Genomic DNA, 17,163 nt, shown 5'->3' with positions numbered 1-17,163 from the left:
ACCTGCACTGCCTTCCTGCTCTTTCTCTGCCTTTTGGTCACCCATTCCCTTTCTCCCTCAGCAATCCTAATCTGCGATGTGACCAATTCGCTAAACGTGCTATCCACGACCTCCTCAGCATCGCGGATGCTCCAAAGTGTGTCCATCTCCATCCGCAGCTCCAGAGCCGTCATGCGGACCCTACTCTTTCCCTGGTGAACCACTTATCCTTAATATACTTATAAAACTCCTTGGGATTTTCCTTTATCTTGCCCGCCAATTTTTCTTCATGCTCTCTCTTTGCTCTCCTAGTTACATTTTTAAGTAACCCCCCCTTACACTTTCTATACTCCTCTAGGGCCTTCGCTGTTTTCAGTGCTCTGAATTTGCCACAAGCCTCCTTTTTTTCCCCTTATCCAATCCTCTATATCCCTTGACATCCAGGGTTCTCTGGACTTGTTGGTCCTACCCTTCACCTTTACGGGAACATGTTGGCCCTGAACTCTCACTATTTCCTTTTTGATTGACTCCCACTGGTCTGATGTCGACTTTCCTACAGGTAGCTGCTCCCAGTCCACTTTGGCCAGATCCTGTTTTATCACATTGAAATCGGCCTTCCCCCAATTCAGTACCTTTATTTCCAGTCTGTCTTACCATTATGACTGAATACCTTACCAGCGTCTTTCCATTGCCTATGACCCTCGCTTTTATAGTATACCAAATCTCCTGAATTGAACTCTGTCTCAGCTGATCTCATGAACGACAAATTTTCTCTGATGCCTCAATCTTAATTAAAAAAACCTACCTCTCTGCATGCTCAGAAATAATGGCACTAATTGTAGTATCTTCCAGAACAGGAAGATTATAACAAAGAACAAAAGGTAATTTGAGATTGCACCCATAGACCAGTTGGTAAGGACTATATCCTCCAAGCATCTGAAAAGAATTCTTTGCATGAACTGCTCACGCAAAGGCAGTTGACAGCTTACACTGGTCGATCAGCCAAAATGTTATGCACCATGTCATCAGTCACTGCATCATTCCTTTCACAAAGACCATTGCTAAAAAGACGCCCAGCAGCTGTATTCATGAAAATTATGTTCAAATTTTCACACATATCTTTGAACTCCTTATTAATAAATTCACCTCCATGAATAGCCAAAAACTTTGCTAATGTTCTAAGTCCAACTACTCAACTAAACCTGCATCTTTTAGCAGGATTTTTAACTGTTGACAAGTAGGGTGAACAATATGTCTAAGTAACTTTAAGACACTTTGGGTTGGAGTTAAAGGGTCCACGACTCTGGGAACTGTTGCTGGGGGGGGGGGGGCATGAAGATTGCAATGGATGAGGCCCGCTACTGACCCCGGCGCTGGCAGGGTCCAGCCCAATCTCAACTAAGGCACAGAGGCAACATTGCAACTCCCTCGCCACTTGGCGACAGGCCCACAATTTCCATATGTAAATAAATTAATCTACCTGAATTAATGAAAGTCCCATCGCCTCCTTATTTGCCACACCGATCTTCATTCTGGCGGCCGGCAATGCCGCGCCTTCGAATCCCTGTCCAGGGAAACGAGGTGCGACTACTCTGGGGAGGGGGGAAGAGGTACTTCTCTCAGTACAGGAATGGGGGAGGGGGGTCAAACTCTTCGGATTGGTTGGGGGGATGATGGGAAGGGGTAAATGACAAAGGTTCTGAACTTTGTTGAGGTGGGGGGGGAAGGTCATATATTCACTGAAGATATTCCTGTGGGAACAGGGCAGGAAGGATGTGAAATGCTATTAGAGGGGGTGGCAGAGGGCAGGGAAAGACTTTTCGATTCATTTTTATCAACTGTAAAATAACTGGCCCTTTAAAAATTTCACTTGTCATTTAGGGTTCTAAGCCCTTTAAATATGGCACCAGCGCCTGCACAGTGCCATCAGACACCGCTGCCGGGGACAGCTCACCTGTCCCCTCCATATCATTGGGGGGGTGCGGCAGCCCAGTTATGCTAATGAGCCGCCATGTTTAGCGGCTCCGTGACATGCACGCCAGGTGTGCAGGCCGCCATGTTTATCGTCTGCCGCCTATTCCGATGGCGGGCTTTCAAAATGCAGCCCTTTGTTTTTTTCTCTCTTATCCTTATCACCTGATGCCATTAATACCTGCCTAACACTCTGATGAGAAACATCACGTTTTGTTAAAGGAATAAAATAATCTCCTGACTGGGTAAACTCCAGATCAACCAATTTCCCAAAAATAATTGACTTCTCATGTTCTTTGTCAAGTTTCATTTTTCCCTTTTCTCATGAAAGGTTTACTAACCAGCATATGTGTCTCACTACAGATTACATTAATACTTTTAAAATAGCTTACTCCAGCTATTTTACATGGAATTTCCACTCTCTTGAGTGGCCTCAAGGTGTTGTCATTGTCAAGTCTAAAGAAAGCAGTACTTTTATAAAACTTAACCTTGCATCTGTCAACACTACTTTGTGAATCAAGGTAACATTTTAACCAATGTGCCCCACATGCTGTTGAAGTACAGGTACGATTTAATGCTGCAAAATTACAGGAGTCCACAACTAATACATTCATTATAGGATTAAAACTCCTTATGACTAGTATAATCTGTTCATATTCTTCATTATCTTCGTTCTCTTCCTCAGAACTATTTTCTTCACATGTCATTTCAAGCACCCTGTCTTTTCACTCTGGGCAATTTGCCAAATATGATACTTTGAGTCACATCTAGTAACTTTGTCTCCTGGAATTCATTTGCCCATTACTACTGTTCCAATTTCATCTTCTGACAAGATAACCGGATTTGCTATATGCACTTTTATCACCATTCTATCTGTCCTGAATCCCTCTGTTACAATGATGCCTACATTCAGTATCTAGAATATTTCAAAACCTGGTAACCATTGAGTTTTTTATTCTTTGTGTCACAGTGGAATGCCTCACTTGTTCCATGAACACTGAAGGGAATGACTGTTTCACCGGGAAATCTTTTAAGGTAGCAGACATCTGATTCAACAGTGTCCTTCTCTGAGAGATGGACACCAGTTTGGAGCAGTTGTTTGTCGATCTGAGACACGTTAGCACAAGCTAGTAATTTACATCTAGTACTGATCCAGGGATCTCCAACTTGAACTTTGTCAACCTTCTGTACAATTTGTTAAAGTCCATGATATACTCTTGCATGGAATGATTGTCCATTTTCCAAAAGCTATCAAATTCTCACCAGGCTTCACAGACATTTCATAGGCTATCTTCCTTACAGATTTCATCCAGGAATTCTATTAGTGTCAAGACCTTCATCATCATCCAACTGTGTGGCATTCATCTCCGAAAATACCTTACTTCTGATTTTACTTTGTTCAGGAAGTGGCAACACCAAGGCCATGCCTTGTTTTCTCTTCAGTAGATTAGTATCCCATGTCCATATATCAACCTCATTCTTGTACTTTTGTCTTCTGATGAGATAACCGGATTTGCTATATGCACTTTCATCACCATTCTATCTGTCCTGAAACCTTCTGTTACAATGATACCTGCATTCAGTATCTGGAGTATTTCAAAACCTGGTAACCATTGAGTTTTTTATTCTTTGTGTCACAGTGGAATGCCTCACTTGTTCCATGAACACTGAAGGGAATGACTGTTTCACCAGGAAATCTTTTAAGGTAGCACACATCTGATATTGTTCAAACTCTAAGAACATTGGAGGGTAATCATACCCCAACAATATAAACGTGCTTTCTGCCATTTTTCACAATAGCTGCTCGGATTTCAAGTTTTATTTCCGAAACGAAAAATAAATCATTCTTTCCAACCTTCACCTTTAGGCAACCATTCTCTGCTACCATGTAAAAACTCGGTAAAGACGGTAAAGAATAGAATATAGGAACCTAGTCTTTATTGATTTACAAGATTTTATTCACGGAGACACACATTGCAAGCCATGCACCTCCAAACAATTAACTCCTCTTTCAGCCTGTCCTTATATGTATGAGCACAGGGGACTCCCCAATTAGTACCCATCACTTGATACAACTAACATCCAATTGATATCCAATTAACAAGGAGCCTCTCATGCAGCTGACTGCTTGTTCAGCAGTGTGTTTCAGAGAGGGCGTTACGAGAGCAATGTGATCCAAAATGGTAGGCATTTAACGCTGACTGATGTCACATTCTGGCTACTCTGCACACTTCCAGCTCACACACGGAACACTCACACTATCACCCTCAAAAACAGAACAATGGTTGTGGGCCGCACAGGAAGCGGTCTGGAGTGGCCCCCCCCACCCTCCAACCACCGGTTTTCAACTCAATTGGCTCCTGTAGCGTCAGTACTGCTGGTGCTATGAAGGAGAATTTTGTGGCCTGTTTGTCCGCAAGGTACATCTTAAACTCATGACCTCTAATCATGAATGGTCGTTCACAACCCATTCTAACTCTGGATTTCACAAAGCAAAAAAAAGCAAAGGTGGACAAAGAAAATCTGCCAGCCTCACCTGCTTCTTTTCCTGCCAACACTGCATTGCACATGTCCTCATTCAACCTCTTTATGCCAAGTACCAGCCCAAGATATCAAGCTCACAAGAGGCTGTAGACAGAGCTAGAAAGGAGTGCAGAGGGTGATGTGCAAAATGGACTGGAGAAGCTGGGGGTAGAAGTTAAGGAAGCAGATATTGTTTACAGGTCAGCCAAAGATCCTTGGGACCGAAATCGCATGTATTTCTTTTTTGAAAGAAGGATGCTTGCAGAACATCACCAGTATGCAGGCACTGGGGATGGTCTCTCAGAATTTGCAAGTAATGGCAGGACAAATGGGGGAGTTTGCTCTCAACATTTTCCACCCCTTGCTGGTTGTCTTTACAGTATAGTTGACTACCATAGAATGTGTGGCTGCTTTAGGCAGTTCTGTGGTGGACATTCCCACTCTGGCAATCCCAAGAGCAGTCTGTGTTCCATGGATGCTCACACTACTGCTGTAGAGGCCGGGGTACAAGATTGAGACAAACTATTGGGATTTGGCTATAAAGTATCACATAGCCTTTAGCAGTATCATTTAGCCAACTGTTCCACTATCAATGGCCATACAGAGCCAGTACCTGTATCAGCGGCATTGCAGGAAGGCAGTTACATGATGTGGCTGTCTTCCAAGACAGCAGCAAGTGTTCCCTCCTGCCAGCACCCTCAAATAAAAGAAGACAGGGCCAAGTTATCCTTGTCACAGCACAAGAGATGCAGCCTGCAGCAGGTACCTCTCAGGATTTAAAAGCAAAAATACTGCAAATGCTGGAAATCTGAAATAAAAATAGAAAGTGCTGGAAATACTCAGCAGGTCAGGCAGCATCTGTGGAGAGAGAAGCGAGTTAATGTTTCAGGTCTGTCACCTTTCATCAGAACCCTTTGTAAAGCATTATCTTTAGAACCCTACTATTTGCAGAGCCTTCCAGACCAAGCCAGGCTCCTGAAACATACTTTTAGAATCTAAGGGCTGGGTCTTCTTGTCCCCCCAGTATCGTGACCCATGGCGGCGAGGGGGGTGCCTGAAGATGGGTCCAGAAGAGGCCTGCCACAGACCTCAATGCCGGGAGGGCCCGGACCAATCCTCCCAGCAGCGGCGAGGCTCTGTGGCGGCTCTCCCCTGCTGCTGGGTGACGGAACCCGAATTTAAATATTTAAATTAATAAAATGAATACATTGAAATGGACTTACCTTCAATCTTCCGGGCCCGCCACGATCTTTGGCGTGACTGCCGACACTCCCGCGCCTTCAGTTCCCCGTCCGGGGAAAGGTGGCATGACACTGGTGGGGAGGGGGAGGAGTTAATATTTTCTGTTGGGTGTGGGGGAAGATGGGGTCAAATAAGCATTATGAGTATGGGGGACGGTGGGAAGGGGTGCACTTTAAACTTTGTGCAGTCTGGTGAGGTTAGTGTTTTAGCAGGTGGGGGAAAGGCAAATACCTGATGTAATTTTTATTGGGGGGTTGGAAAGGGGTGTTACAATTTCATTTTGTAAATTTTGTTGGGGTGGGGGGGGTTCACTTTAAAAATTCAAATTTGCCGTCAGGGCTGGCTGCCCTGCAAAAATGGTGCCAGCGCCTGTGCAAAGGCAGCTGATGCCATTGCTGACGATGGACAGCCCGCCCCCTCCACGTGATTGGGGGGTGGGTGGGGTTGGGCTGCCCCGGCCATTTAAATGAGCCGTCATGCGGGAGATTGCAGCGGCTCATTGGCGTGCGGCCCGCATGTACGGGCCTCCATTTTTTGAGCTCACTGTCGGGAGTGACGGTGGGCTCTTAAAATCCAGCCCATTGTTTCCCTTGGCTGGAGAATCTATAACAAGGGGGCACAGTTTCAGGATAAGGGGCCGATCATTTAGGACTAAGATGAGGTGAAATTTCTTCACTCAAAGGGTTGTGAATCTTTGGAATTCTCTATCCTAAAAGGTTGTGGATGCTCCATCATTGAATATATTTAAGAGATAGACAGATTTCTGGTCTCTCAGAGAATCAAGGGATTTGCGGAGCGGGTGGGAAAGTTGAGTTGAAGCCCAAAGATCAGCTATGATCATATTGAATGGTGGAGTAGGGGCCACCGGCCATATGGTCTATTCCTGCTCCTATTTCCTATGTATTTATATTCTTATGTTTTGCTTGCTCTAAGACATTGGGTTCATTATGCAAGGTATTCTAACTTATTTGAGCAAAAGGTTCCAATCAATAGTTATTACTAATAATTTATTTTAGTGGAAAAAAGTGTGCAATTGTGTGTGCGTGGGGATCGGCAGAGGTGTCTGGTATTCTTGAGGTCTCTCAGTAGCCACCCTATACCTAGGCTGAAGGTCGGCTTCCAGGTCAGATTCCATCACTTTCAGTTTCTACCTTCCGTTGCTGAACATTGCAGTACTCTGCGATCGGGAATTCCTGATCTCACCAGAATTTTCATCCACAATGTGCAAAGGCATTTAATCACTTAGAGCGGCAGTAATAGTAAGCAGGAACTGGGAACCATGCCCTGGGAATTCTGAATGTCCTGACAGGTGCATTAAAGCAGTTGAAACTGCTTTAGCAAAGGGTCACCATCTTTCAGGATGTGGAACAAATGCTGGCCTTGCCAGCGACGCCCACATCCCATGAAACAAATTTTAAAAATACCGTTTGCAACTATATCACATCACTCTTGCTATGGTATATACTTCATTGCAATACTTTCTTTGGTTGATCCCGAATAGTACATTACATAATAAAGGTTTACTGTAATGAAACATTTAAATCATTAGCTTACCACATTTTATTAGAATATTCTGCTCAAATATATTATTATGATTATTTTTCTGTTTGCAGTATCAGATAGTATATCAGTATCTTTTTTTATGACAGGCAATTGCAATTTAAATGTAAAACCTTCTCAGATCTAGGGTGGAATGTTATGGGTCCTGCATCACGCGGGGTGATTTAATCAGGCGTGAATTGTTTTATAGGATTTCCGATGGTGGGATTTTTATTTTAGCAAAATTAAGTCAGCGACGTGTCTGTGGCGGTCAAGCGGTAATCCCATGCTATCTGGTTCATGTTCGTATGAACGTGGCATGCAACTGTCGACTTTGTGCAGGTGCGTCTGAGATCAGGATTTTTCTTTCTTGAACTCATACAAGGAATGCCAACATTGGAATGGATGTTTGGCTCTAGGCTTGGCACCAGCAAGGATGATTCTTCTCAGGGGATGGCGACGAAGGCATGGGGGAGCAGGGGAGGGAGGAGGGGAGGACAAAGGGTGGGGTGACTGGGTGCATGGAGGAACAGGGAAGGGAGGAAGCAAGGAATGGGTGGGGTTACCAGGTGCATGGAAGAGCAGGGGAGGGAGGAGGGGAGCATCCAGGGTGTGTAGTGGTTGTTATTGCTGCTGAAGCTGGATGTGGGTGGTAACGGGGGTGGTGAGTTGATTTGAGCATTACAGTCAACAGATGGTCATGAGGGGCCGAAAGGGAGGGATGAGTGCTGTCATAGTCAGGGACCTGTGGGGTAAATTCAGGCTACTGGCTGGCAGAGGGGAAAGTCACAGTCAATGGGGACAAATGGATTCTGCAGGGAGAAAGGTCGAGACTTAGGGTTGGGTACTTTACAGCATCATGGGGAGGGGACCAGGACTTGGCAGTAATATTCAGTTTGATTTCAGCAGGATCAAGGGTCAGAGTGGCATTTTGATGGTAACAGGAGTAGGAATGGGGGGAGGAATTGCATGAAAATATTGATTGTGACACTGTCCAAGATAATGGGGGAGGTTCAGTGGTAATGGAGGGAAGGGTGAAGGTTAAAGTTCGGTGGGTCAAGGGTGATGGGTGCAGGCTGGAAGGTAACAGGAGGCGTATGGAAAGTGGGGAGACTTGCCTTAAATTGTACACGCACCATTTTCTCGAACAATAATGAAAACCTTCTGGCCACTGAAGGATTGCAAGGCGAGTGGGAGGTGACAAATGATGGTGAGTGGGTACTCAACCTGGCTGCAATTTTAAGGTACAGAAAAGAGAACTGCACATTGCTTTGATGATTCAGCTGACTGGCAATAGAGGCTGAATTTGAACGTTCTGCTCATTTCACTATTTGCAAAGCTGCAGCGACATGAGTGTCAATTGTCCAATACCACCAGAACAAGAGCAGAGGGAGCGACTAAGAATGACTCTTTTCCTTTAACACATGATGCCTGAATGCCAGCAATAGGCAGAACAAGAAGGTGAGGATGCTGCGAATGATAACAACCAGGAATGGCATTATCGAAGATGGGCGTTGGCATGTCATCGCATCCTCAGGACAAGGACAAATCACCTTTAAATGTCATAGAGGCAATGCAAGAGACGCCTAAGGATGTCACGTGAAATGGTCACAGAAATTTGTAGGGTCCTGCAGCATGACCTGCAACCGCTTGGGTTTAGTGGGAATCCCATACCAGTTGCCCTCAAGGTGCCTGTTGTATTCAATTTTTTGGTGAGCGGTGCTTTCCAGGGACCAACGGATGACATATGTGGCATATCACAGTATGCGACCCATAGGTGTATCAAAGAGGTGACCCTTACAAATGTGTCAAATATTAAACTAAATAAATATGCCACATTTTGCAAATTCAGCAAAATCTGCACAATACTTACAGCACCCATGCCACCTTCATGCTCAAAACTGTTTTTTCTTATGTTTCCTACAGGGGCAACCCTAATATTAGCAGCTGAGGTGGAAGCAGTCTGCTCAGTGTTCTGCCTCATTGCGGTGGATGACTGTGGCGGGCATCCTCTGGAGGAATGGGGCCTTGTTGGCTCCATCCTACTGGGGGTATGCAGCAATCGTGATTGAGTAATCCCTGTGTGCTTGCCTGCTGGAGGTAAGGGAGTCAATGTCGGAGGGCAGCAGGACGAGACACCACTTACCCTGGGGGTGTCCTGAAAGGAGGGCCCTAGGGCAGTTGGCACGTGCTGCTCCTCTATCTATGTGCACGATGGCATCTGCCTGTCTCCCTGAGGGAAGGAGCATCTGGAGGGAGGTGCAGGTTCCTCGTCCCCCTCCAGCTTAGAGTCTGCTGCATGGAGCTCAAGCAACAGCGATGGAGCGCAGGTCAGATCGCATATGGCTCAAGTGCTCAACCAGACTCGCTACAGAGCTCGACAAACTCTCGACTTAGGAAGCCATATGCTCATATGCCTGGTGCATGACAGACTCCTCCATGGCACACGCAAAGCCCACATGACCTCAGGCATCTCCAACATATTTTCCACATGGCTTTGCTGTACAGTCAGCAGAATTCGCGTAGCAACAAACAGAGGATCATCATGAGTGTGGGGCTTAGCAGGGGCCTGGTCCTCAGCAGTCCTCCAATTGTCAGGGGACCTGGCTGGCACATGCTCCCTCAGTGACGACGGGTTCCACCAATGAAAGGCTGTCCCTGCCGCATGATCCCATTTGTCTCCCATGCCCGTCATCGCACTGTTCATTTAAATATAGAATTGCGTGGGATACGGGAAAAATGGCGGAAGCGGATGTTATGCCATCCTCCAGTCCCGCCGTTGAGAATGCTACAGGACTCATAAAATCCCAGCCCTCATCTCGTGAACAAACCTAAAAGACTGATGTGCCTAATTTTCTGTTTGTTAAAAACAAATTCATCTTTCACAGTAGTCAAGAATTATTAAGTGTGATGGCTTGTAATTTCTCATTAAAGCACACTAGCATGAAATAAATAAAATAAAAATAAATAGAAAGAATTTGAAATGGATTAATAATAAGAAGCAAACTGCTTAAATATAGTCTTTTAAAAAGTGCAATAGTAACCAAAAGTAAAGCAATCTAGGCGTGTATAATATTAATGCACCTGTTACATGGAAAGACATGGTCTTCATCAGTTACTGGATTAGTTATCTCAATCTTTTCAAGAAACCATCCACTTCCTGTAAAGAAATATTTATGTTTAGATACTTTAACAAGCAAATAAATATCATCAACCGTACTACAAATGTAATGGCTCCCACAGGTAATGCACACCAAATGGGGACAAGTTTTTTTCAATGCTCTGCTCACCAGGTTTTCCCCCATCGTGACCAATTTCAATTTTATACAGGCTCCCCAGTAGATCTGTTTCAATTTTGAATGTATCAACCTAAGAAATTATCAGAGGAATACAGAACAGGAAGTTAAACAGTACAAAGTAGAAACAGTATATTTTACTTCTCTGACCAATTGGGGTGTTTCCTTACCTGTCCTTTTCCAAATGGAATCTTATGATCAAGCGTTTCTGTTAAAAGAATCCTGTTTGAATATGCCATATCACCAAATAAGACAATATAAACATTGGCATTTGTACTGTCTCCAAAATGATCTCCAGTATAGACTTTGACCAAGTATTCAGTGATTTGTTTTGAGACCCCGGTGCTACTTGAATCCTTAACTGAGAGCACTGAATGTGGTCTTCTGTATTCAGTGTTAAGCATGCCAGACAATGGAACTTTCTTCATAATGGGAGGCTTTTTGGAGCGAATAGCAATTTGCCTAGAAAACACAATCGACAATTAAATTAAGTGAAAATTAAATTAAATTAAGCTTGAAAGGAAACAGTGCAGATTGTCTGTTGTGTTTGTCTACAAAACAACAGTGATTAAACTTCAAAAGTAGTTCATTGTGTTATGACCAGGTGAGAAAGGTGTCTAGGGGACCCTTTCAGCCTTCAACTGGTCTTACTGTAACAAGATTTAATTTTAAACACTAAAATAAAGGCAAAATACTGCGGATGCTGGAAATCTGAAATAAAAACAAGAAATGCTGGAAATACTCAGCAGGTCTGGCAGCATCTGTGGAGAGAGAAGCAGAGTTAATGTTTCGGGTCAGTGACCCTTCTTCGGAACTGGCAAATATTAGAAATGTCAAATGTTATAAGCAAGTAAAGCGGGGGTGGGGCAAGAGATAACAAAGGAGAAGGTATAGATTGGATAAGGCCAAAGATTAGCTGACCAGAAAGTCATGGAGCAAAGACAAACAATATGTTAATTTTAAACACACCGTGTTTTGAGCTCCCCCTTCGTAAATCGTTATTCACCACTTTCCAATTATAAGGTAAAGAAATGAGCACAAACAGGCTTTCTGAGGTTTAAAGAAGAAAAGTGAAAGTTATTAAACTTAAACTAAAACTCTAATTCGGTTAACACTTACAGATACACGATGCGCCCACGCTAGCATGCATACACGATACACACATGCAGATAGAGACAGAAAAGAGCAGAAGAAAAATAAAGTGGAGAGGTTTGAGGCAATATATGAAGAGCTTCTTGTTACTGTGCTTCGAGCTCACTAAAGAGTCCTTTTGTAGGTAGTTCTTGCTTGTAGGTAATTTTTGCTTTTCATTAGGGCCCAATATTCTTCTTAAACCTTGTTCACTGTAGGAGACTTTTCCCTCTTGGGGTTCATGTGCCTTCAGTGGATTCCAAAGCTGGTGAGAGATAGAGATGGGAGCAGACAGGAGAGAGATGTTCTCAAGCCAGGAGCCAGGAGCTTTCTCCCTTCAAATTCTCTGTGGCCAATTTAAAACTCTCAGTTCAAAACTCTGCAACAGCCAGTTAGTCATGTGATGAAACTGGTCTGACCATATCTTCTGTGTATTGGGAGCAGGGACTGGCTCCTTTGTTCCAGCATTGTCTGCGAGTATGCAAACATGTCTTTGCAGGGGTCTGGCAATTCCTTATAATAGGCCCTTTTTTCTTCCCAGCAACAATTTGAGGTTTAATGTACATATGGAAAAATTAATGTGCCTCATTCTTGGCAGGCGGGAGCCCGCATGACACCTCCACACCCAGGGGAATGAAATGCGATTTGAAAAAAAAGGCACATTTCATGAACAGGTTTGAGAGAAATATAAGATCTAAGGTAAGTAAGGTAAGTATAAAAAACTTACCTCGGGGATTCTCGGAGCAGACTCGGAGGGCAGAGTTCCAGAGCAGTAAGTATAAAAAACTTACCTCGGGGATTCTCGGAGCAGACTCAGAAGGCGGAGTTCCAGAGCGGTAAGTATAAAAAACTTACCTCAGGGATTCTCGGAGCAGACTCGGAGGACGGAGTTCCAGAGCGGTAAGTATAAAAAACTTACCTCGGGGATTTTCGGAGCAGACTCGGAGGGCAGAGTTCCAGACTGGTAAGTTACCTCGGATGGGAAACAAAAACAGAAAAGGTGATGTCACAGGAAAGCTGTGACCTGATTGGCTGGTAGGGAATCTGTACCGAATTTGAAAATAAAACTGATAAAAAATGATTAAAACACTAATTAACTAATTAATAAGTAGAGTAACTAAACCAGAGGGAGGAGATTACTGTATTTAGTTAGCATTTAGTATTTATTGTAGAAATCTAGCACTAGGGACCATATAGTTAAGTGTATCATAATTTAGTAAGGATTTAATAAGTATTTATTTATTTTATATTAATTAAAATTAAGGGGAAGGCGGTGGTGCAGTGGTATAGTGGTGTAGTGTAGTGGTATTGTCACTGGACTAGTAACCCAGACAAGTAACTGGACTAATAACCTAGAGACCCAGGGTATTGCTCTGGGGACATGGGTTCAAATCCCACCACAGCAGTAGGTGGGATTTGAATTCAATTAATAAATCTGGAATTAAAAAGCTAGTCTAATGATGGCCATGAAACCATTGTTGATTGTTGTAAAAACCCATCTGGTTCACTCATGTCCTTTAGGGAATGAAATCTGCTATCCTTACCTGGTCTGGCCTACACGTGACTCCAGACCCACAGCAATGTGGTTGACTCTTACATGCCCTCTGAAATGGCCTAGCAAGCCACTCAGTTCGGGCAATTAGGCATGGGTAATAAATGCTGGCCTGGCCAGCGATGCCCACATCCCATGAATGAATTAAAAAAAACTAATTAGTGGGGTGAAGTGCTTCACCTGTGAGATGTGGGAGGTCCATGAAGCTTCCAGCGTTCCGGAGGACTACAACTGCAGGAAGTGTACCCAGTTGCAGCTCCTCACAGACCGCGTGGATCGGTTGGAGCGGCAACTGGATGCACTTTGGAGCATGCAAGTGGCAGAAAGCATCAAAGACAGGAGTTTTAGAGAAGTGGTTACACCCAAGGTGCAGGCAGATAGATGGGTGACCGCTAGAAGGGGCAGGCAGTCAGTGCAGGAATCCCCTGTGGCTATCCCTCTCTCTAACAAGTATACCGTTTTGGATACTGTTGGGGGGGATGGCACTGTTGTTCAGCAGGGAGGGACAAAGCACAGAAGCGCAATAGTTAAAGGGGACTCTATAGTCAGGGGCACAGATAGGCGCTTCTGTGGACGTGAAAGAGACTCCAGGATGGTATGTTGCCTCCCTGGTGCCAGGGTCAAGGATGTCTCTGAACGGACAGGGGGCATTCTGAAGGGGGAGGGTGAACAGCCAGAGGTTGTGGTACACATCGGTACCAACGACATAGGCAGGAAGAGTGACGAGGTCTTGCAGGGGGAGTTTAGGGAGTTAGGTAGAAAGTTAAAAAACAGGACCTCTGGGGTTGTAATCTCTGGATTACTCCCTGTTCCACGTGCCAGTGAGGCTAAAAATAGGAAGATAGTGCAGCTAAACACGTGGCTGAGCAACTAGTGTAGAAGGGAGGGTTTCAGATATCTGGACCATTGGGCTCTCTTCAAGGACAGATGGGACCTGTACAAGAACGACGGGTTGCATCTAAACTGGAGGGGCACTAATATCCTGGCTGCAAGGTTTGCTAGCGTCACTTGGGAGGGTTTAAACTAGTGTGGCAGGGGGGTGGGAACCAGAGCAGTAGGACAGCTAGTGAAATAAATGAGGAGGACATAGTAAATAAGGTCAGGAGGACTAAGAGGAAGAGCAGGCAGGGATATGTTGCTGAGCACAGCGGGACTGGTGGTCTGAAGTACATTTGTTTCAATGCGAGAAGTATAACAGGTAAGGCAGATGAACTAAGAGCTTGGATTAGTACTTGGAAATATGATGTTGTTGCGATTACAGAGACTTGGTTGAAGGAAGGGCAGGATTGGCAGCTAAATGTTCCAGGCTTTAGAAGCTTCAGGCAGGATAGAGGGGGATGTAAAAGGGGTGGGGGAGTTGCATTACTGGTTAAGGAGAATATCACAGCTGTACTGCAGGAGGACACCTCAGAGGGGTCATGCAGCGAGGCAATATGGGTGGAGCTCAGGAATAGGAAGGATGCAGTCACAATGTTGGGGGTTTACTAAGGCCTCCCAACAGCCAGCGGGAGATAGAGGAGCAGATATGTAGACAGATTTTGAAAAGATGTAAAGGTAACAGGGTTGTGGTGTTGGGTGATTTTAACTTCCCCTATATTGACTGGGACTCACTTAGTGCTAGGGGCTTGGATGGGGCAGAATTTGTGAGGAGCATCCAGGAGGGCTTCTTGAAACAATATGTAGATAGTCCAACTAGGGATGGGGCCATTCTGGACCTGGTATTGGGGAATGAGCCCGGCCAGGTGGTCGAAGTTTCAGTGGGGGAGCATTTCGGGAGCAGCGACCATAATTCCATAAGCTTTAAGGTACTTGTGGATAAGGATAAGAGTAGTCCTCGGGTGAAGGTGCTAAATTGGGGGAAGGCTAATTATAACAATATTAGGCAGGAACTGAAGAATTTAGATTGGGGGCGGCTGTTTGAGGGTAAATCAACATCTGACATGTGGGAGTCTTTCAAACGTCAGCTGATTAGAATCCAGGACCAGCATGTTCCTGTGAGGAAGAAAGACAAGTTTGGCAAGATTCGGGAAGCTTGGATAACACGGGATATTGTGAGCCTAGTTAAAAAGAAAAAGGAAGCGTTCATAAGGCCTGGAAGGCGAGGAACAGATGAAGCACTTGAGGAATATAAAGACAGTAGGAAGGAACTTAAGCAAGGAGTTAGGAGGGCTAAAAGGGGTCATGAAAAGTCATTGGCAAACAGGATTAAGGAAAATACCAAGGCTTTTTGTACATATATAAAGAGCAAGAGGGTAACCAGGGAAAGGGTTGGCCCACTCAAGGACAGAGAAGGGAATCTATGTGTGGAGCCAGAGGAAATGGGCAAGATGCTAAATGAGCACTTTGCATCAGTATTCACCAAAGAGAAGGATTTGGCGGATGATGAGCCGAGGGAAGAGAATGCAGACAGTCTCAGTCATCTCAGTATCAAAAAGGAGGAAGTGTTGGGTGTCTTGCAAAGCATTAAGGTAGATAGGTCCCCAGGGCCTGATGGGATCTACCCTAGAATACTGAGGGAGGCAAGGGAAGAAATTGCTGGGGCCTTGACAGAAATCTTTGCATCCTCATTGGCGACAGGTGAGGTCCCAGAGGACTGGAGAATAGCCAATGTTGTGCATTTGCTTAAGAAGGGTGGCAAGGATAATCCAGGAAATTATAGGCCGGTGAGCCTTACGTCAGTGGTCCGGAAACTATTAGAGAGGATTATTCAGGACAGGATTTACTCCCATTTGGAAACAAACGAACTTATTAGCGAGAGACAGCATGGTTTTGTGAAGGGGAGGTCGTGTCTTACTAATTTGATTGAGTTTTTTGAGGAAGTGGCAAAGATGATTGATGAAGGAAGGGCAGTGGGTGTTATCTATATGGACTTTAGTAAAGCCTTTGACAAGGTCCCGCATGGCAGACTGGTGCAAAAGGTGAAGTCACATGGGATCAGAGGTGAGCTGGCAAGATGGATAGAGAACTGGCTCGGTCATAGAAGACAGAGGGTATCAGTGGATGGGTGTTTTTCTGAATGGAGGGATGTGACTAGTGGTGTTCCGCAGGGATCAGTGCTGGGACCTTTGCTGTTTGTAGTATATATAAATGGTTTGGAGGAAAACGTAGCTGGTCTGATTAGTAAGTTTGCGGACGACACAAAGGTTGGTGGAGTTACGGATAATGATGAGGATTGTCAGAGGATACAGCAGGATATAGATCGGTTGGAGAATTGGGCGGAGAAATGGCAGATGGAGTTTAATCCGGACAAATGTGAGGTAATGCATTTTGGAAGGTCTAATGCAGGTGGGAGGTATACAGTAAATGGCAGAACCCTTAGGAGTATTGACAGGCAGAGAGATCTGGGCGTACAGGTCCACAGGTCACTGAAAGTGGCAACGCAGGTGGATAAGACAGTCAAGAAGGCATACGGCATGCTTGCCATCATCGGTCGGGGCACAGAATATAAAAATTGGCAAGTCATGTTGCAGCTGTACAGAACCTTAGTTAGGCCACACTTAGAATATTGCGTGCAATTCTGGTTGCCACACTACCAGAAGGACGTGGAGGCTTTGGAGAGGGTACAGAGGAAGTTTACCAGGATGTTGCCTGGTCTGGAGGGCATTAGCTATGAGGAGAGGTTGGAAAAACTTGGATTGTTTTCACTGGAACGACGGAGGTGGAGGGGCGACATGATAGAGGTTTACAAAGTTATGAACGGCATGGACAGAGTGGATAGTCAGAAGCTTTTTCCCAGGGAGGAAGAGTCAGTTACTCGGGGACATAGGTTTAAGGTGAGAGGGGCAAAGTTTAGAGGGGATGTGCGAGGCAAGTTCTTTACACAGAGGGTGGTGAGTGCCTGGAACTTGCTGCCAGGGGAGGTGATGGAAGCAGATACGATAGCGACGTTTAAGAGACATCTTGACAAATACATGAATAGGGAGGGAATAG

General features: G+C 44.9%; 1 protein-coding gene across 1 annotated transcript in view; it reads right to left on the bottom strand.

The window, feature by feature from the left end:
• Positions 1–10,145: 10,145 nt before the first annotated feature.
• Positions 10,146–17,163, bottom strand: part of LOC137370268 (uncharacterized) — a 70,265-nt gene continuing 63,247 nt past the window's right edge. The window contains exons 9-12 of the mRNA XM_068032648.1: positions 10,721–11,012; positions 10,545–10,623; positions 10,346–10,414; positions 10,146–10,192 (exon numbers count right to left, since the gene is read on the bottom strand). Coding sequence (XP_067888749.1) covers positions 10,146–10,192; positions 10,346–10,414; positions 10,545–10,623; positions 10,721–11,012 — 487 coding nt within the window. The remainder of the gene's footprint in view (positions 10,193–10,345; positions 10,415–10,544; positions 10,624–10,720; positions 11,013–17,163) is intronic.

This window comes from Heterodontus francisci, chromosome 5, assembly GCF_036365525.1.
Source record: "Heterodontus francisci isolate sHetFra1 chromosome 5, sHetFra1.hap1, whole genome shotgun sequence".
NCBI classification, from domain to species: domain Eukaryota; kingdom Metazoa; phylum Chordata; class Chondrichthyes; order Heterodontiformes; family Heterodontidae; genus Heterodontus; species Heterodontus francisci.
The sequence above is the reverse complement of the archived record's forward strand: the minus strand, read 5'-3'. Positions and strand labels throughout refer to the sequence as shown.